A 16,187-nucleotide genomic window follows, 5' to 3' on the forward strand; every position below is an offset into this window, starting at 1 on the left:
CTTTTTGTCGGGCGAACGAGTCAAAGGCAGGCGCGAGGCGCCCAGCCTTCACCGGAGCCGTCTCTGGACTCACACGAACAAACGGCCAGTGAGCAAGCCGATAGCGTGCGAGGCCAGTCCGGAATCGCCTTGTCGATTTCCTGACAGTACTCGAAACCACGCCAACTCGGGTCCGGTAAACCTCCACGATCTACACCAGAAGTCCACCTCTATACACGCACGAACCTCGAGCTCTATAGACCTGCCGCTGCCTCGCCGAGACGTCATGGAAAAACACTCGACTGTTTCTGACGTTTCAGTTCGTCACAACCTTTGTGTTTCCGCAGCTCGGTGGATGCCTGAAAACGACGAGGGCACTTGGCTTCTGTCAGTGCATAAACTGCAGCCTTTTACAAGATACATCCAGGCGACCGCAACCCAAGGAGGACTGCCCCATCCGCCTCGCTTCTCTGGAAACTCCCCGGAAACAAACGACATTTTGAACTGCTGTACAGACGCTTCGCTCCCTAGTCGAGCCTACTGAAAAAAGTGGAAAATGATCTTTCCTTGATAGAGAGATCAACTCGGGACCTACCCCCGACATCCACCGGACTCTCGCACAACTTCCCGCTCTTCCAGAGGCGCGCCCGACACCCGACAATCCCCACTCCTGCCCGAAAAATGAAACACAGAAGCGAAGCCAACGGAAAAGGCGCAGCCACTATTCGTATACACATATTACAGATATATATATATATATATATATATATAGAGAGAGAGAGAGAGAGAGAGAGATAGAAAGGTGGACGGGCTCGGATAGAACAAGACGTCTGCAGTGACTGCGCATCCACGGGAACTCGCCGAGAGCGCAGGTGCCCAGCAACCGTGTTTTTAGCCTCTCGAAAGTCCAGGGGCCTGTCCGCAGGGGTCACACGCCCGTTTGTCTCCCCAAGTCTTCGAATCCAGCTTTACAGATGTGAGGTCGGCGCTGGAAACGACGGAAACATCCAAGTCGCTAGCTGCCCACACATACGCATCTCCAGGGTCTCCACTTCTTGCAAGTCACGCACCAAAGGCCCAAGCGTAGACGAGGCCTCATACCGCCCCTTGGTTACAGAAAGTCCCTGTCCACCGGATGCGGCTGGTGGGTCGACGCAGGAAAGTTCGTCGGTCGCCCCGCGACTTTCTGCGCCACTTCGAGGGCGTTTGACCTCTCCGAAGAGTCCGAAAGAAAGTGGAACAGCGGCGCCTGGTCGCACTCGCCTCCCGGCTGTGAGGTCTCTGGCGAGCCTACAGGGCGGCCGAGAGGCGGAAAGATCGACGCGAGTCTCTGGTGGCGCTCGTGGGCTTCGTCCACGCTTGCATGCACACCCTTGAACCCCTGAAGGAAGGAGAAAGAAGAGCCTTTTGTCGGGATACCCCCTTCCTTCTTATCCTGCCCTTCGGCTCCCACCTGGCCCTGAGTCCCGAGCAAAGCCGGACTCTCGCCGAAAAAGGAGAAGACGCCTGCGCGACACCAACAATGCCTCTCGCGCCCAGAGACCCCCGGGGAGGGCGTCTCGCTGCGCCCGGCGTCCGCGGCGGAAGTCCCCTGGCGCCTTGCATGCAGCGAGAGTTGCGAGAGATCCGCGGCAAAGTCCCGGTCGAGGACGCCCACGTCTGGAGTGCTGCTGCTCGTGGAAGAGCCTGACGGCGGAAAAAACTCTTGGTCGCAAAAAGCCTTTTCCAAACGCGCATGCAACGACGCACCGCCCTCGCCCCGCGTATTCACCGCTGGAGGGAAAAAAGGTGCAGCAGGAGAGAGAGAAGGTGGAGAGAGACAGGGTGGCGTTCCTTCGTTTAGAAGTCCGGAAGCAGAGACACGGGAGCTTGCATCGCAGCTCGCCGCCAAGGACGCGTCTGTAGGGAATGCGGGGACAGCGGCGGCGGTCAGGGTGTCGGAGGCGAACGAAGAAAACTCGTTCTCTGTGTAGAACTGCGCCGGAGGAGGAACGGAGACTCCAGCTGAGAGCTGCGGTGCCGTGACGAAGTCTTCGATGCCAGTTTTGCGGTGAAACGCGACAGCCGAGTTTTCATCGAACTCGCCTCCGCAGACGCTTTGCGTGTTCTTAACGAACCCAACCGCCCGCTGTTTGTACACTGGCGGCAGCGGGCCGTGGGGGAACGGCGGGAGCGACCCCGAGTCGGACGGCAGCGAATGCGGGACTCCACCGAGCTCTCGGGGGTCGGAGGGGAAAAAGGAGAAGAAGCTTCGCTTCGAGGTCGAGAACCACGGGCGTCCTAGCAGCGTCGTCTCGCTGGGCGGCGGAGACGCTTTCGCACGAGGTCCGGAGACACTCGAGGCGTGGAAGGCGTCCGCGTTAACAAGAGACCCTTTCTCGGGTCCGGGAGCAAACGTTGTCTCTGTGGGAACTGCCGAGCACCAGCCGCGCGCTTCGCAGCCACACGTACGTTCTTCTCGGAGCTGGCTGAAGGTCCGTTCGGAGTCGCCCTGGCCAGCTTCCTTGAAACGCCCTTGGTTCTCGAAGTCGTTCTGGATGCCTTCCCCGTTGCGCTGCTGACGGCCCTCAGGGTCTTCTCGCTTTCGCCCAACAGACGCGGGAGCCTTTTTCACCGCATCGACTCCGATCGGTTTTTCCTCAACGCTCTCCCCGCCGTCGCACCTCTCGCTTCGCGCCCCAGGGCCCTCCACGAAAGGCCGCAAATCTGCGTCTGCGTTGCTCGCCTTTTCTCGAGTCTCCTTTGCGAAGCAGTCTCTGTTCTTTGCGAGACAGTCTCTGTTCTTCCCCCCTTCTTCTCGCTTTCCCCCTTCGCTTTTCTTGTTGGCTAGCCCACCTCCTGCTGCGGCCCCCGGCCTGCCCGTGTGGGCTTTCTTCTCGCTTCGGCCTGGCCCGCCGCCCTTGCCTGTGGGGAACGGCTTCTTTTTCCGGGGGGCGTTCTGCAGGAGCCGCAGCGTATGCGCTCGGTGACGAAAAACGAGGTGCCGCGCCGGGTGTCGCGGCGCCCAGAACGGACTCGCGAGGGCCTCGACAAGCTCACAGCAGCTCCGAGGCGTCGCCCGCAGAAAGAAAAGCGGCAACGGCGCCGGCATCTGCCACGACCGTGCATGCTCCAGCAGCAGGTACCCCCCCGGTACGCAGGGAGAAGACGACGAAGCCGACGGGAGCGACAGATGCAAGCAGCCATTGAAACGTCCGGCGCCGTAGTCCCCGTTCAAGAAGAAAACAGAAAAACCATCTGGCAGACGCACAAACTGAAGACAAATGGAGCAGCACAGAGAAGAAAATGGGATCACCACGAAAGCGAGGACAGTGAAGAGGAACGAGACAGCGTCTTCAGGACGACGGGACAGTGAGGTGGCGGAAAAAAAATGCAGGCTGGACACAGAAGTTCACACAAAAAACGAGAGCCCGCACTGACTCCCCGTGCTGCCAAAGGACTCAGGAATACGAGGAACAAGAAGATCTGCGTAGAGAGGCGTCTGCGTGTGAAACTCAGTGTCGAGACGCTTTCTTTTCGATGGAAAGACCTGCTGCCTGAGAGGGATTTGAAAACACGACTTCTCAGTTGTCCGCATTTTCTTAATTTAAAACAATCAGGAGCCTTACTTCGTGGACTGTTCCGCCCAGAGCACACCGTACGGCTTGCTTCGTTGCCTCTTCTGGCCAAGACGAACTGCCGCTCGAAGGCCCTCCGACCGCGGTCGAGCCTCCTGTCTCCCACCCGGTCCCCGCCCCGCCTTGAGGCCTGAGGCCCGGCCGCCGGAAGGGTACGACAACGTTGTCTGCCCTCCCTTCTTTCCCTCTTGCTGGTTCTTCTTCTCCACGTTCATTTGCCTTCTCTTTTCCACTTTTGCTTGCTTTCTCCTTGCCACTGCCATTCGCTTTCTCTTTGCCAGTTGAACCTGGGGGAGTCTGGGGGTGTCTCCGTTGCGAGGACGCAGTTTTGGCTTGTCGATGCGGGACGGGTTCCGAGGTTTCGCCGCACTGGGGAGAAGCCCCGCGAGCTGGGAACCTCGGGGACTCGGCGCCTCCCCGAGATGTACATGCGGCTGCGTTCGGAGGACAGCGGGCTCGCGGCAGGGCACTCGCGTTCGCCTTCGCGGTCGCACGCGCCGTTTCCCCAGAGCTCCCCGTCGCGGGAGCCGAAGAAGGCAGAGAAGCGGAGTCTGCGAGGGAGAGAGAACTTGGCCAGGAGGACTGCTGCGACACCGCAGATCTCGCGCCATGCTCGGAAGGAGAGGCGGGGCTTCCCAAAGGAAACCCACGACTCGAAAGCCTTCCCCTGGAAGAGAAAGTGACAGAGGCTCTTTTTCTGGGTCCCGGCGCCGTTCGGTCGCCGCCGTCGGACCGCGTCAGGACTTCGTCGAGGAGTGCGTCGAAGACCCACACGCCGCGCTTCTCAGGGCTTTGTCTCGGGTGTACCGACACCCCAGAGGGAGGAGGTCCGCCGCTCGGTTCCGCCTTTTTCTCGGAAGACCAGGAGAGCGGACAGGCGCGACAGGCCGCGAGGAGAGCGCAGAGCGAGGCGCGTTCCTCTGCGTCTTTCTCCTTCTTGGCTTCCCTCGATTTCTGGTCGTCTTGTTCTTCGGGGAACGGATAGGTCGGTGAGCGCAGCCGTTGGCGGTTCGACTTGTGGAGAGGCAGCCTCGCTTCCAGGCTAACAGGCATCTCCAGGGGCGCCTGCGCATTCACATTCAAGCACTGGGCAACATCTTGCTCTCCCGCGCCTTTCTTACTTTGGCGCCTCTCGCTCCACTCTGCGACCATCCGTTCGACGACAGCCAGCAGGCGGTCCCCCGGGAGAGTCTCCTGGCCACTCAGCGTGCGGCTATGTCTGCTCTCGCGCGCCCCACCAGTGCCTGCATGCGGCCCTGCCTCCCGTCGACTGTGGATTCGGCTGCACACCACCTGGAGCAGTTCAGGTACGTCTTCTGGAAAGCGGTAACTCCAGTCAGGACGCGCGGGGAAGACCCAGAGGGACTGGCGGGCGCGGGGCGCTCTTGCGCGTTCTGAGGACTCGTCCACTTGTCTTCCGCCGGCCTCGAGCCTCTCGGTCGGCCCGCGGCTGCTCTCGGGATCGGCCGGTCTCCGTTCCCCGGGGACGTTGGGCTGAGACCACCACCTGCGCTGTTCTTCGGGAGGCATCTCATCCGACAGAGGGGGGGACAGAGCCGAACACAGAGAGTCGCAGAAAGGAAACGACGAGTGAGAGAACCGGATTTCGTTGCCGGGCTTCTCGGTCGGCGCTTCGGAGCTGAGGGCGCTCCCGCACTCCGCTGGCTGTTTTTCTCGCTGTTTCGCGAGTGCGAATGCGTCGCCAGAGTGCCGGGAGAGTCCCGAAGGACCCGCAGTCGCGGCGCTTGTCTCTGCAATCATTGTTGCCTTCTTTTCTGACAAACAGAGCGACCAAACTGGCCCGCAGAACACACATGAACAGTGTTCGCGTCAGCGAAGACGCATGGCGACGGTGACGAGTCTTCCGTGCCGCGCCTTCTCCAGAATATACTCCTGCGTTTCCCTCGAGTTTTCTTAATCCCTTTTTGAGCAGAGAACCGCTTTGGAGATGAAATCTCGCGGTAAAGACAGCGGAAAGCTGCACAACGACGCCTAGAAGTGTGGCGACCTGGCGCTCGCAGAACCTCCGTTTTTCGCGAAGAAAAACAGCCGAGGTCGACGGTTTGGAAACGAGCGGAGAAGAGGGGAAAGCCAAAGCGTCCGCCTTGCTAGTTTCTGCGTGGCGACGCACATCAGGCTCTGTTTTTCCGCAGTGTCTTGCCGGAGTTCGACGCGAGGCTGGCTCTGCACTCCAGAGGAAAGACCGCGCCGCGTCAAACAGGAAAACGGCGAGAGATACTCGTAAAAAGGATTTCAAAACAAGTCATGCGGAGTAGGTGGAGGATCGGGAAACCTCGCGTTTCGCGTGTGGCTCAAAGCCCGAAGAAAAACCGGCGAAAAAACGGACCCATCTTGTGCGCTAGGGACGCTGTGGAGATTAGCAAAGACCAAAAAGGGGAAACAGAGACAAGAAAGGGAGGAAACTGGGGAAAACGGAGAGGCAGAGAGGTGAAATGTGCACGGGTGCCAGAGCAGAGAGAGCGTGCCGGCACACGGAGGATTCTGCACACATTTGGTACACAAGGGGGTGGAAGAACGGGAGCGGAAAACTGAAACGACCCTTCCATTTTAGTGTCCCCGTCATGCGTCAAAAAGGGGAAAGAAATCCTCTATCTGCTTCGGCTCTCCAAAAATCGCAAAGAAGACAGAAGCAACCAGCACGCCGTGAGAAGATTTGCCTTTCGCCCCTTGCTTCCGCGAAGAGAGTGACCGCGGCGCTGTCTGCAATCCCGCGATTTTCGCACGCCTTCTTGTGTCGTTTTTCTAGTCTCCGGAGCACGGCCGACCGAGAACAAGCACGATTTCTGCACTTTCTGTTCACAGTGACGGAAAATACGTGAGTTTTCCGACAAGAAACACCGCGATCTGCCTAAGGTGGAAGAGGGACCGTGTTGCCTCCCCTGGGGGCCCCCCAGACGGAAACCACAGAGACTCGTTTCTTTTTCTGTTCGTTGGCAGCAACTTCCCAGAGTCTTTCTGGTTGGATACGGGATGCGCGCCCTCTTCAGAACACATACTGTCCGTGGTGGACGCGCTGTGATTCGCAGAGAGCAGTGCCTCCCGTCGTTTTTTCTACAGTTCTGAGTTTCCAGTCACGTAGACGGTCCGCAATGATACCCAGAATGAGTCGTCACACAGAGCGCACATTCTCAGTGCACACCGTACTCCACAGAAAAGACAATTGATCGTGAAACTTCGATTCAGTGTGCCAGGTCGGAATCATGGGACTCCGAGGTCTGGACTTCGATTTCTACAACACACTCAGCTGCCTACAAGAACGCCTCAGCTAGCGGTCTACTTTTCTTTCCAACACCCTTACTCACAAGCGGTCGCTCCTACAAACAAGGGTCTTGCCATGTAAAAAGAGAAACGGGAAAGATCGTCTTTTTGGCTCTCTGTTGTTTCTCGCGGCGAGGGTGCAACAGCGCTCTGTGTCGAGTTCCACGTTGACAGTGTTGCCAGTGGGCAGCCGGCACGCAATTGCGATGAAAAAGATTCGTAAACAGCAGGCATGAAACATCGTTTTCATGAAGCAACTCGTTCGAGAGTGGTTGAAACGCGGGACGCCTAAGGGGACGAGAAAGATGCATGTTTCGCTCTCTAGGGAGGGGTGCTAACGAGTAGAACGGAGAAGGGGGTTTGGAGACAATTTTCCGGGACGAAATTTGTATGGCGAAGATATATGAATGCATGTCTTTTAATAAGAAGTTATAGAAGCTCAATGCTACCAAAGGCTCAGATCTGACGCTACAATGGGCTGCAGCTCTCATGAAAAAGGGTGGCGGCGATTGTATCGTTCAAGGTCTGAGGAGGAAGACACTTGTTCAGTTATAGCATTGTGAACAGATACAATATGAGTGAATATGATGGATAAAAGAAATCAACTTTATGCCAAGCAGAATCCGAGGCTCACCCTGACTCTCTCTGTCATGTATGAATGCATGGTGTTCTGTTGCTTCTATATCTGGCGCGCAGAATCTAGTTTGAGAAAGAGAAGCAGATCGAAATTGATTATTACGCGTGATCCAGCTGGCCTTTGGAATTCACAGACGAAGTCGTTGAGTTTCAACGCCTGGCGAGAACATTCGGTTTCTAAATAATTTCCAGACTGGGTCTGGGTTTGTGCTCCTCAACCAGTTTGTGTGACTCCTGTTATCCAGCAGCCACTCATTAGTTTAGGACGGCCTGTAGTTGTTCTCGGGATTCAAGTCGGCATACTCCACTGAAGGGTCTGTTCAGCCATTTGTAAACTTCAACTCAAGCAAGTGAAAACGGTCATACCTAGATAGAAACACCTAGAACATGATCGAATAACGTTTGTGTCGCTGGATCTTGATATCCATCTGACTGACATCTTTTCACCCCCGGTATGGATAACACACGACAGTCTGTAGTTCCACCAGTTTAGCCGGTGCTGTTGGGGCTCCCCACCGTGTAATTGAGGAGTACCGTCGAGCCTCTTCTTGTAAACACCGATGGGGAACTGAACTCACACGTGTTCCTTGAAGGACTCCAGTGGTGGGAACTGCTTTTCTGTAGAAGCCCAAGACGATCTAAAAGCGTGAGACGGATTCGCAGGGAATTGGATCAACACTTCGGGTGTGTTGGGTACGTCACTAACAGAAACCTTCAAAAGCAACGGAAATTTGTTTTGACTGACAACGCAACCGCTTCACACGTTCGTCTCACCACAGATGACGCTCAAGACTTGTGTAGCGCCTCGAGAGAAGACTCGCTGAGTGAGGAGTCCTTGTCCGAAACCGAGGCGTGGCACTCCAACGACAGTACATTGGTAATCGTGTTGAAATCGATTTCATACGGCAATGAAGGGGCTTCCCCTCGGGTATCTTTCTGCGACGGAACGAATGCCGATATGCATTCCTCGAGTTCCCAGTTAGGAAACGTACAACCACTGTTCTGGTTTAGACGGCGCTCAGTGGCCCCGAAAAGCTTGTTTCGTTCGCTCGGATCAGAAAAAGCTTCTGTGCGTCACAAGCCGAGGGCACTTTCTCGCGTGTGAGGGCGTTGTTGTTTCTGCTGTCAGCTGTCACGGACGTCGAAACACCGGTTTTTCGAGTTTTTTCTCGACTCGTCTCTCCCTGCGTCTCCGGAGTTCCTGCTTGTTGCACCGAACACATGCTTCTGCACTGTCGGGGAGAGCAGCGAGGTGCGGGAGAAAAGGCGACACACGACTATGGATTTGCACCGAGACAAAGCGACAGAAAAAACCAAACGATTCGATGCGCTGGGAGAGGTATCTTGAGACATCTCGCGCAAATACACGCCTCATTTTCACGCAGCGAAAATCAACAACGCGACGCGCGGCGGCATCAGACTCGCCACATAAAAGCGCAGACACGTTTCTCAAACGACGTGGAACTCAACAGCGACTTTCTGATGCGCCTCTCTCCGCCATGAGCGTATGCACACGAGCGACAACTGGCACATCACCTAACAGAACCGCGCTCGTGTCGGCTCGCCTTCCTGATTCGAGACGTTCGCATCGAGGGGTGCCGCTCAAAACCCAGAGATGCCGTTGCATTACCCATACTCCACAAAAGGACAAGAGTCAAATGGCCACTCCCACAAATCCGTGACACTTGTGCACTCTCGCAGACACCCCGACCTCGAGTCCTCTGTGTGGCGAACGAAAAGCGCCACCCACTTTCGCCAGTCGCTCAAGAACAATCGAAATTGCACATCACTTTTGTAGTGTCCCCTCCCCTGATTCTTTGAGTGCGTTCGGACTTGCGTTCCGCTTCCAGAAACGGACGCGAGACCAGAGCGTCAGCGCGGTCGAGCTGTACGTACACCCGGCGAACGGCAAAGGCCACCCCCTTAAAGGACACTCTCGTTCGTCCTTCCGACCAGCCAGATCTGAAGGACGGAACTCTCTCGCTTGGAATGGGAAATCGGGGAAAACAAATGGACCCTCTGGCAACCCACTGCCGACTGAACGCGTGGGTCCGGAGTTGTTCTCTACATTGACCGCGTTTGCGGGCGAAAACGAAAAAATGCGAGAAAGTCGCGAAAAGAGCTTTGAAAAGTCCGCCTCTCTTGAGGCCAAAACAGCGACAACTCTCGCCACACGCAAAAGTGCGCGCCCAAGTCAACGGACCCTTCTCGTTGCCTCGAGAGCTACAGCAGCGGACATCCGTATCCCGCCGGTATTCGCGTTGACCTGGGAGCTGGCGTCGTTAACCGTGGTGGCTCGTGCTGGTCGCGATTCACTCGCTCACACGGACTGCCTCCTGTGCATCTGCCTGCCGTACTCTTCGTTTGCGTTCTCTCTCCACGTAGGATGTTTCTCGACGAGAGGTATAAGGAAAGAACTTCAGTGTCTCAAGCCGCATGCAGTCGAGGTTCCTGCGACTACGGCCCGTTGGCGAACCTGCAGGACACACAGAACGAGCAGACCATCGCACACGATCCAGAGGGAGGCCACAACGAGGCTGCCAACACGTTGACAAAGGGAGAACAGGAAAGGTCTGCTTTCGAGAATCGAAAAACATCATGGTGCACCCACGGAGAGTCGGCACCACGAGCACGGCAAGTTGCTTCTTCTTGAGATGCGAAAACGCTTCCCGAAGTGCTTCGCCTACGTTAAAATCGACACCTGTTCCTTCTAGTCGCGGCTTGAACGCTTGTCGAAGAAAACGACTCTTCCATTTGAGGGAAAGCTTTTCACCAAAAAAGCCGACTCCTTCATGCTATGTGCCCTAAGCACGTGATTTCCAGCGAATACTTGAAAAGCCACCATTTGTATACAAGCTGTACAATACCTCAAGTCAGCCCACTACTTTCATCGACCGCTTTTCAGCTGGGGCGTCTTGGCAGGCGGTGGGCTCGAGGGTCACGGACCTTCTCTGCACCAAAAATATCTAATTATGGTTCGGACGGCGTCTTCTAAAGAACTAAAGTGATCTCCTCTTTCTTGGGACCACACACGGCGAACTCTTCTGGTTTCATCGGGACACCCGAAAAAGTCGAATTTCATTTCGTAGCCTTCTCCGCGGAGCACGTTTCATATTTTCTCGAAACCAAACTGTCGCCCGGGAACCGACAGGTCGCCAGGTGTCACGGCACCTTCAGTAGAGCTTGAAAAAGGACGTCGAGTGTTGCGCAAAAGAGAGGCTTGTCCCAGAATGCCTACGGACGAAGAGCGAGCGAAACACCTCGACTTTCGCAGAAAGGTCCTGCGACCGGGTCAAGTCTCGCAACGGGTGCGTTTAGCAGACAGGCTCCCATGTAGTCTATACCTTTGGATCCTTTTACACTTCGGAGCATGAAAAAAAACTGGAAATTCCTTTTTACAGATGCTCACCAGGGATGCTCCAAGGCCTCGTCTGCATGCAAGCGCTCCTGCGGATTTTTCTCCAGGAGTCGGGATATGAAATCCTTCGCCTCGTCACTCACACAGCCCCAGTATCGGTCGTCGAACTCGAGCTCGGCCTGGAACAGAAAGACCAGACGCCGGGAAGGAAAAGACGTGATTATAGCATCTGGAGGGCTGCCATGACAAAATGCGGGAACTGCATGCGGGCTACAAAACAGCGAATGGAGTCTGCATCAGTGTGCATTTTCTACAGCGCCGGCAAACACCGGTAAAGTACGTCCCTCAAATAACACGTTACCACTTGAACGGTATGCATCTCTAGGCTAGCCTTTACAGCTCCGCAGAGCAGTGAGAACGGAAGTCTCCACATAGATCCACTTGGAGTCCCAAGAGCCTCAAATATCACGACGCACGCACTGCACCCCACACACAAGCGCCTCAGGTGTGCGGTGTACATACACCCGGACGGCCTGCAGAGAGGCACAAGCGGAGACCTACGTTGATGCATTCGCTGGGAGGATAGAACGGCTCGTAGCCTCCAATCATGGTGAAGACGATGATGCCCACCGCCCATAGATCGATGCGTTCGTCGTAGGGCTTGCGCTGAGGCAAGAAGGCGAACAGAGACAGCAGCCACTTCGCTTCAGCCTCGTCAACACTTCGCCGTGCTACCGACGGAGCTGTACCTTCTACGATCGGAACAAAGTGCTGCGCATTTGCCTGCTGCCTGACAGATCTCGCAACGTATCCGATTCGTGTCCATATCTGCAGGCAGTTCCGTTCGGCTTATACACAAACACGAACTGCGAGAAGCGAAACGCACGCTCGACAAGCGTCCTCCCGGGGTACAAATGGTGGCGCGTGCTCAGCTCAAGTTCCGTAGCCGTTCTAGCTCAAAATGTGAAATGAGATGTAGGTTTATCTCTCCCGGAAAAGACGCATGCGGTCCCCAAATCTGCGCGCGAGACAGGTGTCTCCTGTCTCCGCGGCATCCGCAGCGCGCTGGCGTACCCGCAGAAGTTCTGGCGCGAGGTATCCGTGACTGCCTCGAAGCTCGTCGCACTGGATCATCTGTCCACCTGCATAGAAAAGAGAAGCCAGCTTGAGTCTCTCTGAAGGAACTCACTTGAAAGCCAGACTGGGCCAGGTCCCCAGACGCGACCCCTCTAGGGGGAAGAGACGGGGAGCTTTATGTGTTATTCAGACACCGAGAGCCCAGCAGGCGCACAGCGAGCTCGGTAGACGGATTCGATTTAGAATCTCACTGAAGGAGAGATCCATTCTCTCCGTCTGTAGCACTCAGACGCAACTAGCAACTGTTCTCGTAGTCATGGCGAACGAGAACAAAAAATAGTGAAGGTTGGAAGTCAAAGGCAAAACCCCGAGGGAGACGGAAGTGAATAGAAAGATGCACGCGGAGCTCTGGGAAAATCAGACAATCCAGCGGTTTCACAAGTTCCAGAAAACATGTCTCTTGGTCCTGTCGACTCGGCCGCCGCTTCTCTCTGGCGAGAGAGGCGACTCAAAGAAGTCCGCAGGAGAACCGCCAATGGAAAAGAGACATCGAATCCGCCGAAAACCGAGGATACGGAACAGGGGCAGGCAGCGCAGCTCGAGATGGTCGCGGAGAGAGGAGAAACGAGGCGTGTCTCTGTCTGACTCTAGCCTCCCTCCTGCACTTTGCAAAGCAGACTTTTTTTCTCCGTTTCTACGAACTCCAGAGAAAGCAGAAGTTGACAAAGAAGCCATACGTTGGAAGTGTTGCGCTAAGCCGAAGTCGCAGACTTTGATGACGACCTTGTCGAGTTCCGCAGCGACAGGAGCGCATCCGTTCGTTCGAGAAATGAGGGCGGGTGCCGAGAGAGAAGTCGCCGGTTCCTGCCCGTGCATCTCCACATCCCGCTCGTCCTGCGACCCTCCGTAACCTTTCTCCCCTCTCTCTGCGGGAAGCGACTTGCTGAGTGCAGGCTCGGATCTCGAAAGCTCCAGTTCACCCCCCACTGGCGGCACTGCGTCTGTGCCCTGCGGCCCGGCCTGGGGTGCCTCCGGCGCCGGTCGGAAGACGAGGAGGTTGTGGGGTTTGATGTCGCAGTGGATCACGCCTTTGTGGTGTATGTACTGCAGGGCTTTGAGGATCTGTGCGCAGACTCCGCGAACAACTGCCTCGTCGAACGTCTTCATCTTCGTGATGCTGTAGAGGTCTCCGCAGGTTGCAAAGTCGAAGAACATGAACATCTCGCGGTCGTCTTCGCCCGCGAGCAGCAGCGGCAGCACGTTCGGGTGGTCCAGTTCCTGCAGAAGGAGGACTTCGTGTCGTGCCCGTAGCAACTCCACTGAACTTGTCAGTCGCTCTTTGTGCGTCACTTTTACTACCAGGCGCTTCACCGCTTCCCCTGGTTCTCCTGCAGTGTCTGTTGTCTCTCCCGTCTCCTCGCCCGCGCTCACTGCGCTCTCCACAGACAGGCGCTCGCCAGACAGTCTTGCTCCCATCTCTCGGAACTCCCGGGGCTCTCGAGGCACCTCGTCTGCGCGCAGGCTCTCAGCATGCGCGTGATGGACTGCAGGGAGAAGCAGATGGTGCCGGTTGACGTAGGAGACGGAGCGGGGGACCTGGAGAAGGTTGATGGGTCGGGTCCAGCTGCAGAAGCAGACAGTGTTGCTGAATCCTCTATGGATTATTCTCCCGAAGAAGAGACCCTCGAAGAGACTCACGCGCATGCCCGCGACGTCCACGGGAGATCGCCGCTGCACAGAGCTCGCGCAGGAGATCGCGAGAGACTCGCGGCTCAAGCTCGCGGCTGCCGCGAGCGACGAAGCGGCGGAGTCCTCGATGGAGGGAAGCGACTGGGGCGGCGCGCCGCCATCCTGCGCAGCCGTTTCTGCCTGGAAGGCCGACGGGTCCTCCGCCTCGAGTGCGAGGCTCCGCACAGAGGCCGAGGAGCTGACCTGGGGGAAAGCGGCGCCTTCTTCGCGGGAGAAGGCGCCCTCAATAAGCGAAGGCGCAGTGGCAGCCGCTGGCGCCTGTTCGCCGAAACCCTGCGCGAGAGATGGAGGGGACGCAGCACCAGCTGGATGGATAAGAGAAGCGGGAGAGGGAGAAGGCGTGGCGAGGGGAGTTTTCTGGGCGGTATCTCGCGAGGCGTTTGCGAGAGCGGAGACGCACGGCGCTGAGACTCCAGGTCGAGTCGAGGCAAGGTCGACTTTTCGCCTCGTCAACTTCCGGCATGCGCGCCAAGAGCGAACTTCGCTGCCGCAGGACCCGGCGCCTGGAGGCGGAGGCGCCAGACAGTTGAACGGACAGACCTGGGCAGCGAGCGAGAGCACGGGAAAGGGCGCTGTCTCCGTGTGGGGTGGCGCGCGCAGGCGGTGAGAGAGCGGAAACTCGAGGAGCGAAACGCGGGCCTCGGCAGCCTCCGTCACGTAGCAACAGGGCACTGGACAGAGCCCACAAGAACCGACCTCGAGGCGGCAGGTGCAAGACGGCGGGTGGAAGGACGGAAGGTAGCACGAGGGAGAAGGCACAGCATGCACAGCCGAAAGCGAGGAGGCGGAGAAAGGTACTTCTTGAGGAAGACGCGCAAGAGGGGAAGAAGTCAAAGACATCATGCCCGCGGGGGGGAGAGGACCGGGTTCAGGACCAGCGGAACCGGCGCCGCACCCAGGGGCGGTGTAAAGACACCCGGGCCCCGGAGTCGCGGAGGAATGCGCAGGCGTCGAGCTGCTGAACACAGGATCTGAGGAGGCGAGACCGGAGGAATTGGCAGGCGGAGGCGAGCGCTTGCGGAGACAGGCGAAGGACGCAGGATCCGAAGCAGCTGGAGGAAACTCGGCGTCCATTCTGCGGGTGAGGTAGACTCCCGGTCGACACGGTGACGTCGTTGTGGAGGAAACGGAAAAGTCTCCGATACAAGCGGACAGAGGCACAGGAGCAAATGGAAAAAGTCGGCCGCGACACACACTTCAGAACGTCCCGGCGATGTACGTAACCAGGAGTGGCACTCATGGACCGTCGAGGCCAGAGAAGCGGCGGCGCTGCAAACAGCGCGTAAGCCTACGCCTACTCGTGTTTAAATGCCAATTCTGCTCGTTCGCGGCCTCCTACGGCCAAGGGTCTGGCGAGTGGACCTACGGTGAGAATCCAGGGAACTGGGTCTAGTAAACGAAGGAATCAACGGGAGTTTGGGGTTGTGAAACCACTGGAGAGTTGTCTGGCGAGTGGAGTAACGCACGCTTTTCACTGCGCTGCGCGTTCTCCGCTCTTGCGGAGAATCCACATCGCATGCAAGACGCCCGCCAACCTTGGACGTGGAGTGACGACAGGCGAAGCGAGTGAGACTTGCACGGAAAATCAAACACTGGGGACCTCGAGAGGAGCATGCAGTGAACCGTATCCGAGTCTTCGCCGAGACAGACGTTTGAGGGGAACAAGCGGTTCTCACAAGCGAAGTCGGCCGTTGACAAGGATGCGGGCGGCCGGATGCCGCCTGAGAAAGCGTGTAGGAAAGAAATCGGGAGGAGATCGGAAAGGTCGTCAGAGAGAAACAGCGACTGGAACCCCCACGCGGCAGAGAAATCGAGAAGTGCTTCCACTGCAGAGCTGCTGTTCGTTTCGTCCACTTCTAGGCACGGAAGCAACACATGCATGTTACGGATCGAACACGTTATCGATCTTTACACGGGAGCTGAGCAACAACGGTCGCGGGTTGTGTGTTTCACCCGCTTCTTCAGACGACAGCTCCGCTGCATCTCTCCAGTTGTCATTCCGCGCGCAGAAGCGAGAGAAGGTTCTACACAGAAAACCAGTGAACTCGCAAAGAGGGCGGTTCCGGTCCGAGTAAGCTGAAGAAATTCGCATTCCCTCCATGCAACTTGGAGAAATGCATTTCCGCGGTCGGGGAAAGCGCAGCGGTGGGGGGGAGGGGGGGCAAAGTCGGCGGGGTCTTGCTGCCAACTGACTGAAGGCGGGCATTCTCGGCTGAAAAACCCGGCGGTGTCCCGCTCTCCTGTTAGAGGCTTATTCTTCGCCTAGAAGTAGAAACACAATACTTTCTCCGTCGACGGAAACGGTTAGAAAAAGAACTGCTCGAAAGCCCCGTGCGCAGCGTGTTTCGTCTTACACAGCCCCGGGAGACGGTTGTGAGAGCCCGGGCTTTCCCCCCAGACATTCCTGGAAAGGAGTTTTTCCGAGTGACAGGCCAGCAAGGGAGGAACTCTCAAGCATCTGCCGAGAAATTAAACCCGTCTCCCGGAGGAGT

The 16,187-nt window shown here is 57.1% G+C and overlaps 2 protein-coding genes across 2 annotated transcripts; both read right to left on the minus strand.

Moving 5' to 3' along the window:
- Positions 1–1,090: 1,090 nt before the first annotated feature.
- Positions 1,091–5,357, minus strand: TGME49_262550 (hypothetical protein; the record flags this gene model as incomplete). The annotated part of the gene is made up of 2 exons (XM_002365316.1): positions 1,091–3,232; positions 3,588–5,357. 2 exons carry the CDS (start codon positions 5,355–5,357, stop codon positions 1,091–1,093), a joined length of 3,912 nt encoding a protein of 1,303 aa, XP_002365357.1.
- Positions 5,358–9,968: 4,611 nt separating this feature from the next.
- Positions 9,969–14,769, minus strand: TGME49_262540 (protein kinase, putative; the record flags this gene model as incomplete). The annotated part of the gene is made up of 5 exons (XM_018781288.1): positions 9,969–9,987; positions 10,921–11,048; positions 11,431–11,535; positions 11,944–12,011; positions 12,684–14,769. The coding sequence occupies 5 exons, from the start codon at positions 14,767–14,769 to the stop codon at positions 9,969–9,971; spliced, it is 2,406 nt and encodes an 801-aa protein (XP_018637123.1).
- Between the last annotated feature and the right edge of the window lie 1,418 nt (positions 14,770–16,187).

Source organism: Toxoplasma gondii, chromosome VIIb (genome assembly GCF_000006565.2).
Source record: "Toxoplasma gondii ME49 chromosome VIIb, whole genome shotgun sequence".
Classification (NCBI taxonomy): domain Eukaryota; phylum Apicomplexa; class Conoidasida; order Eucoccidiorida; family Sarcocystidae; genus Toxoplasma; species Toxoplasma gondii.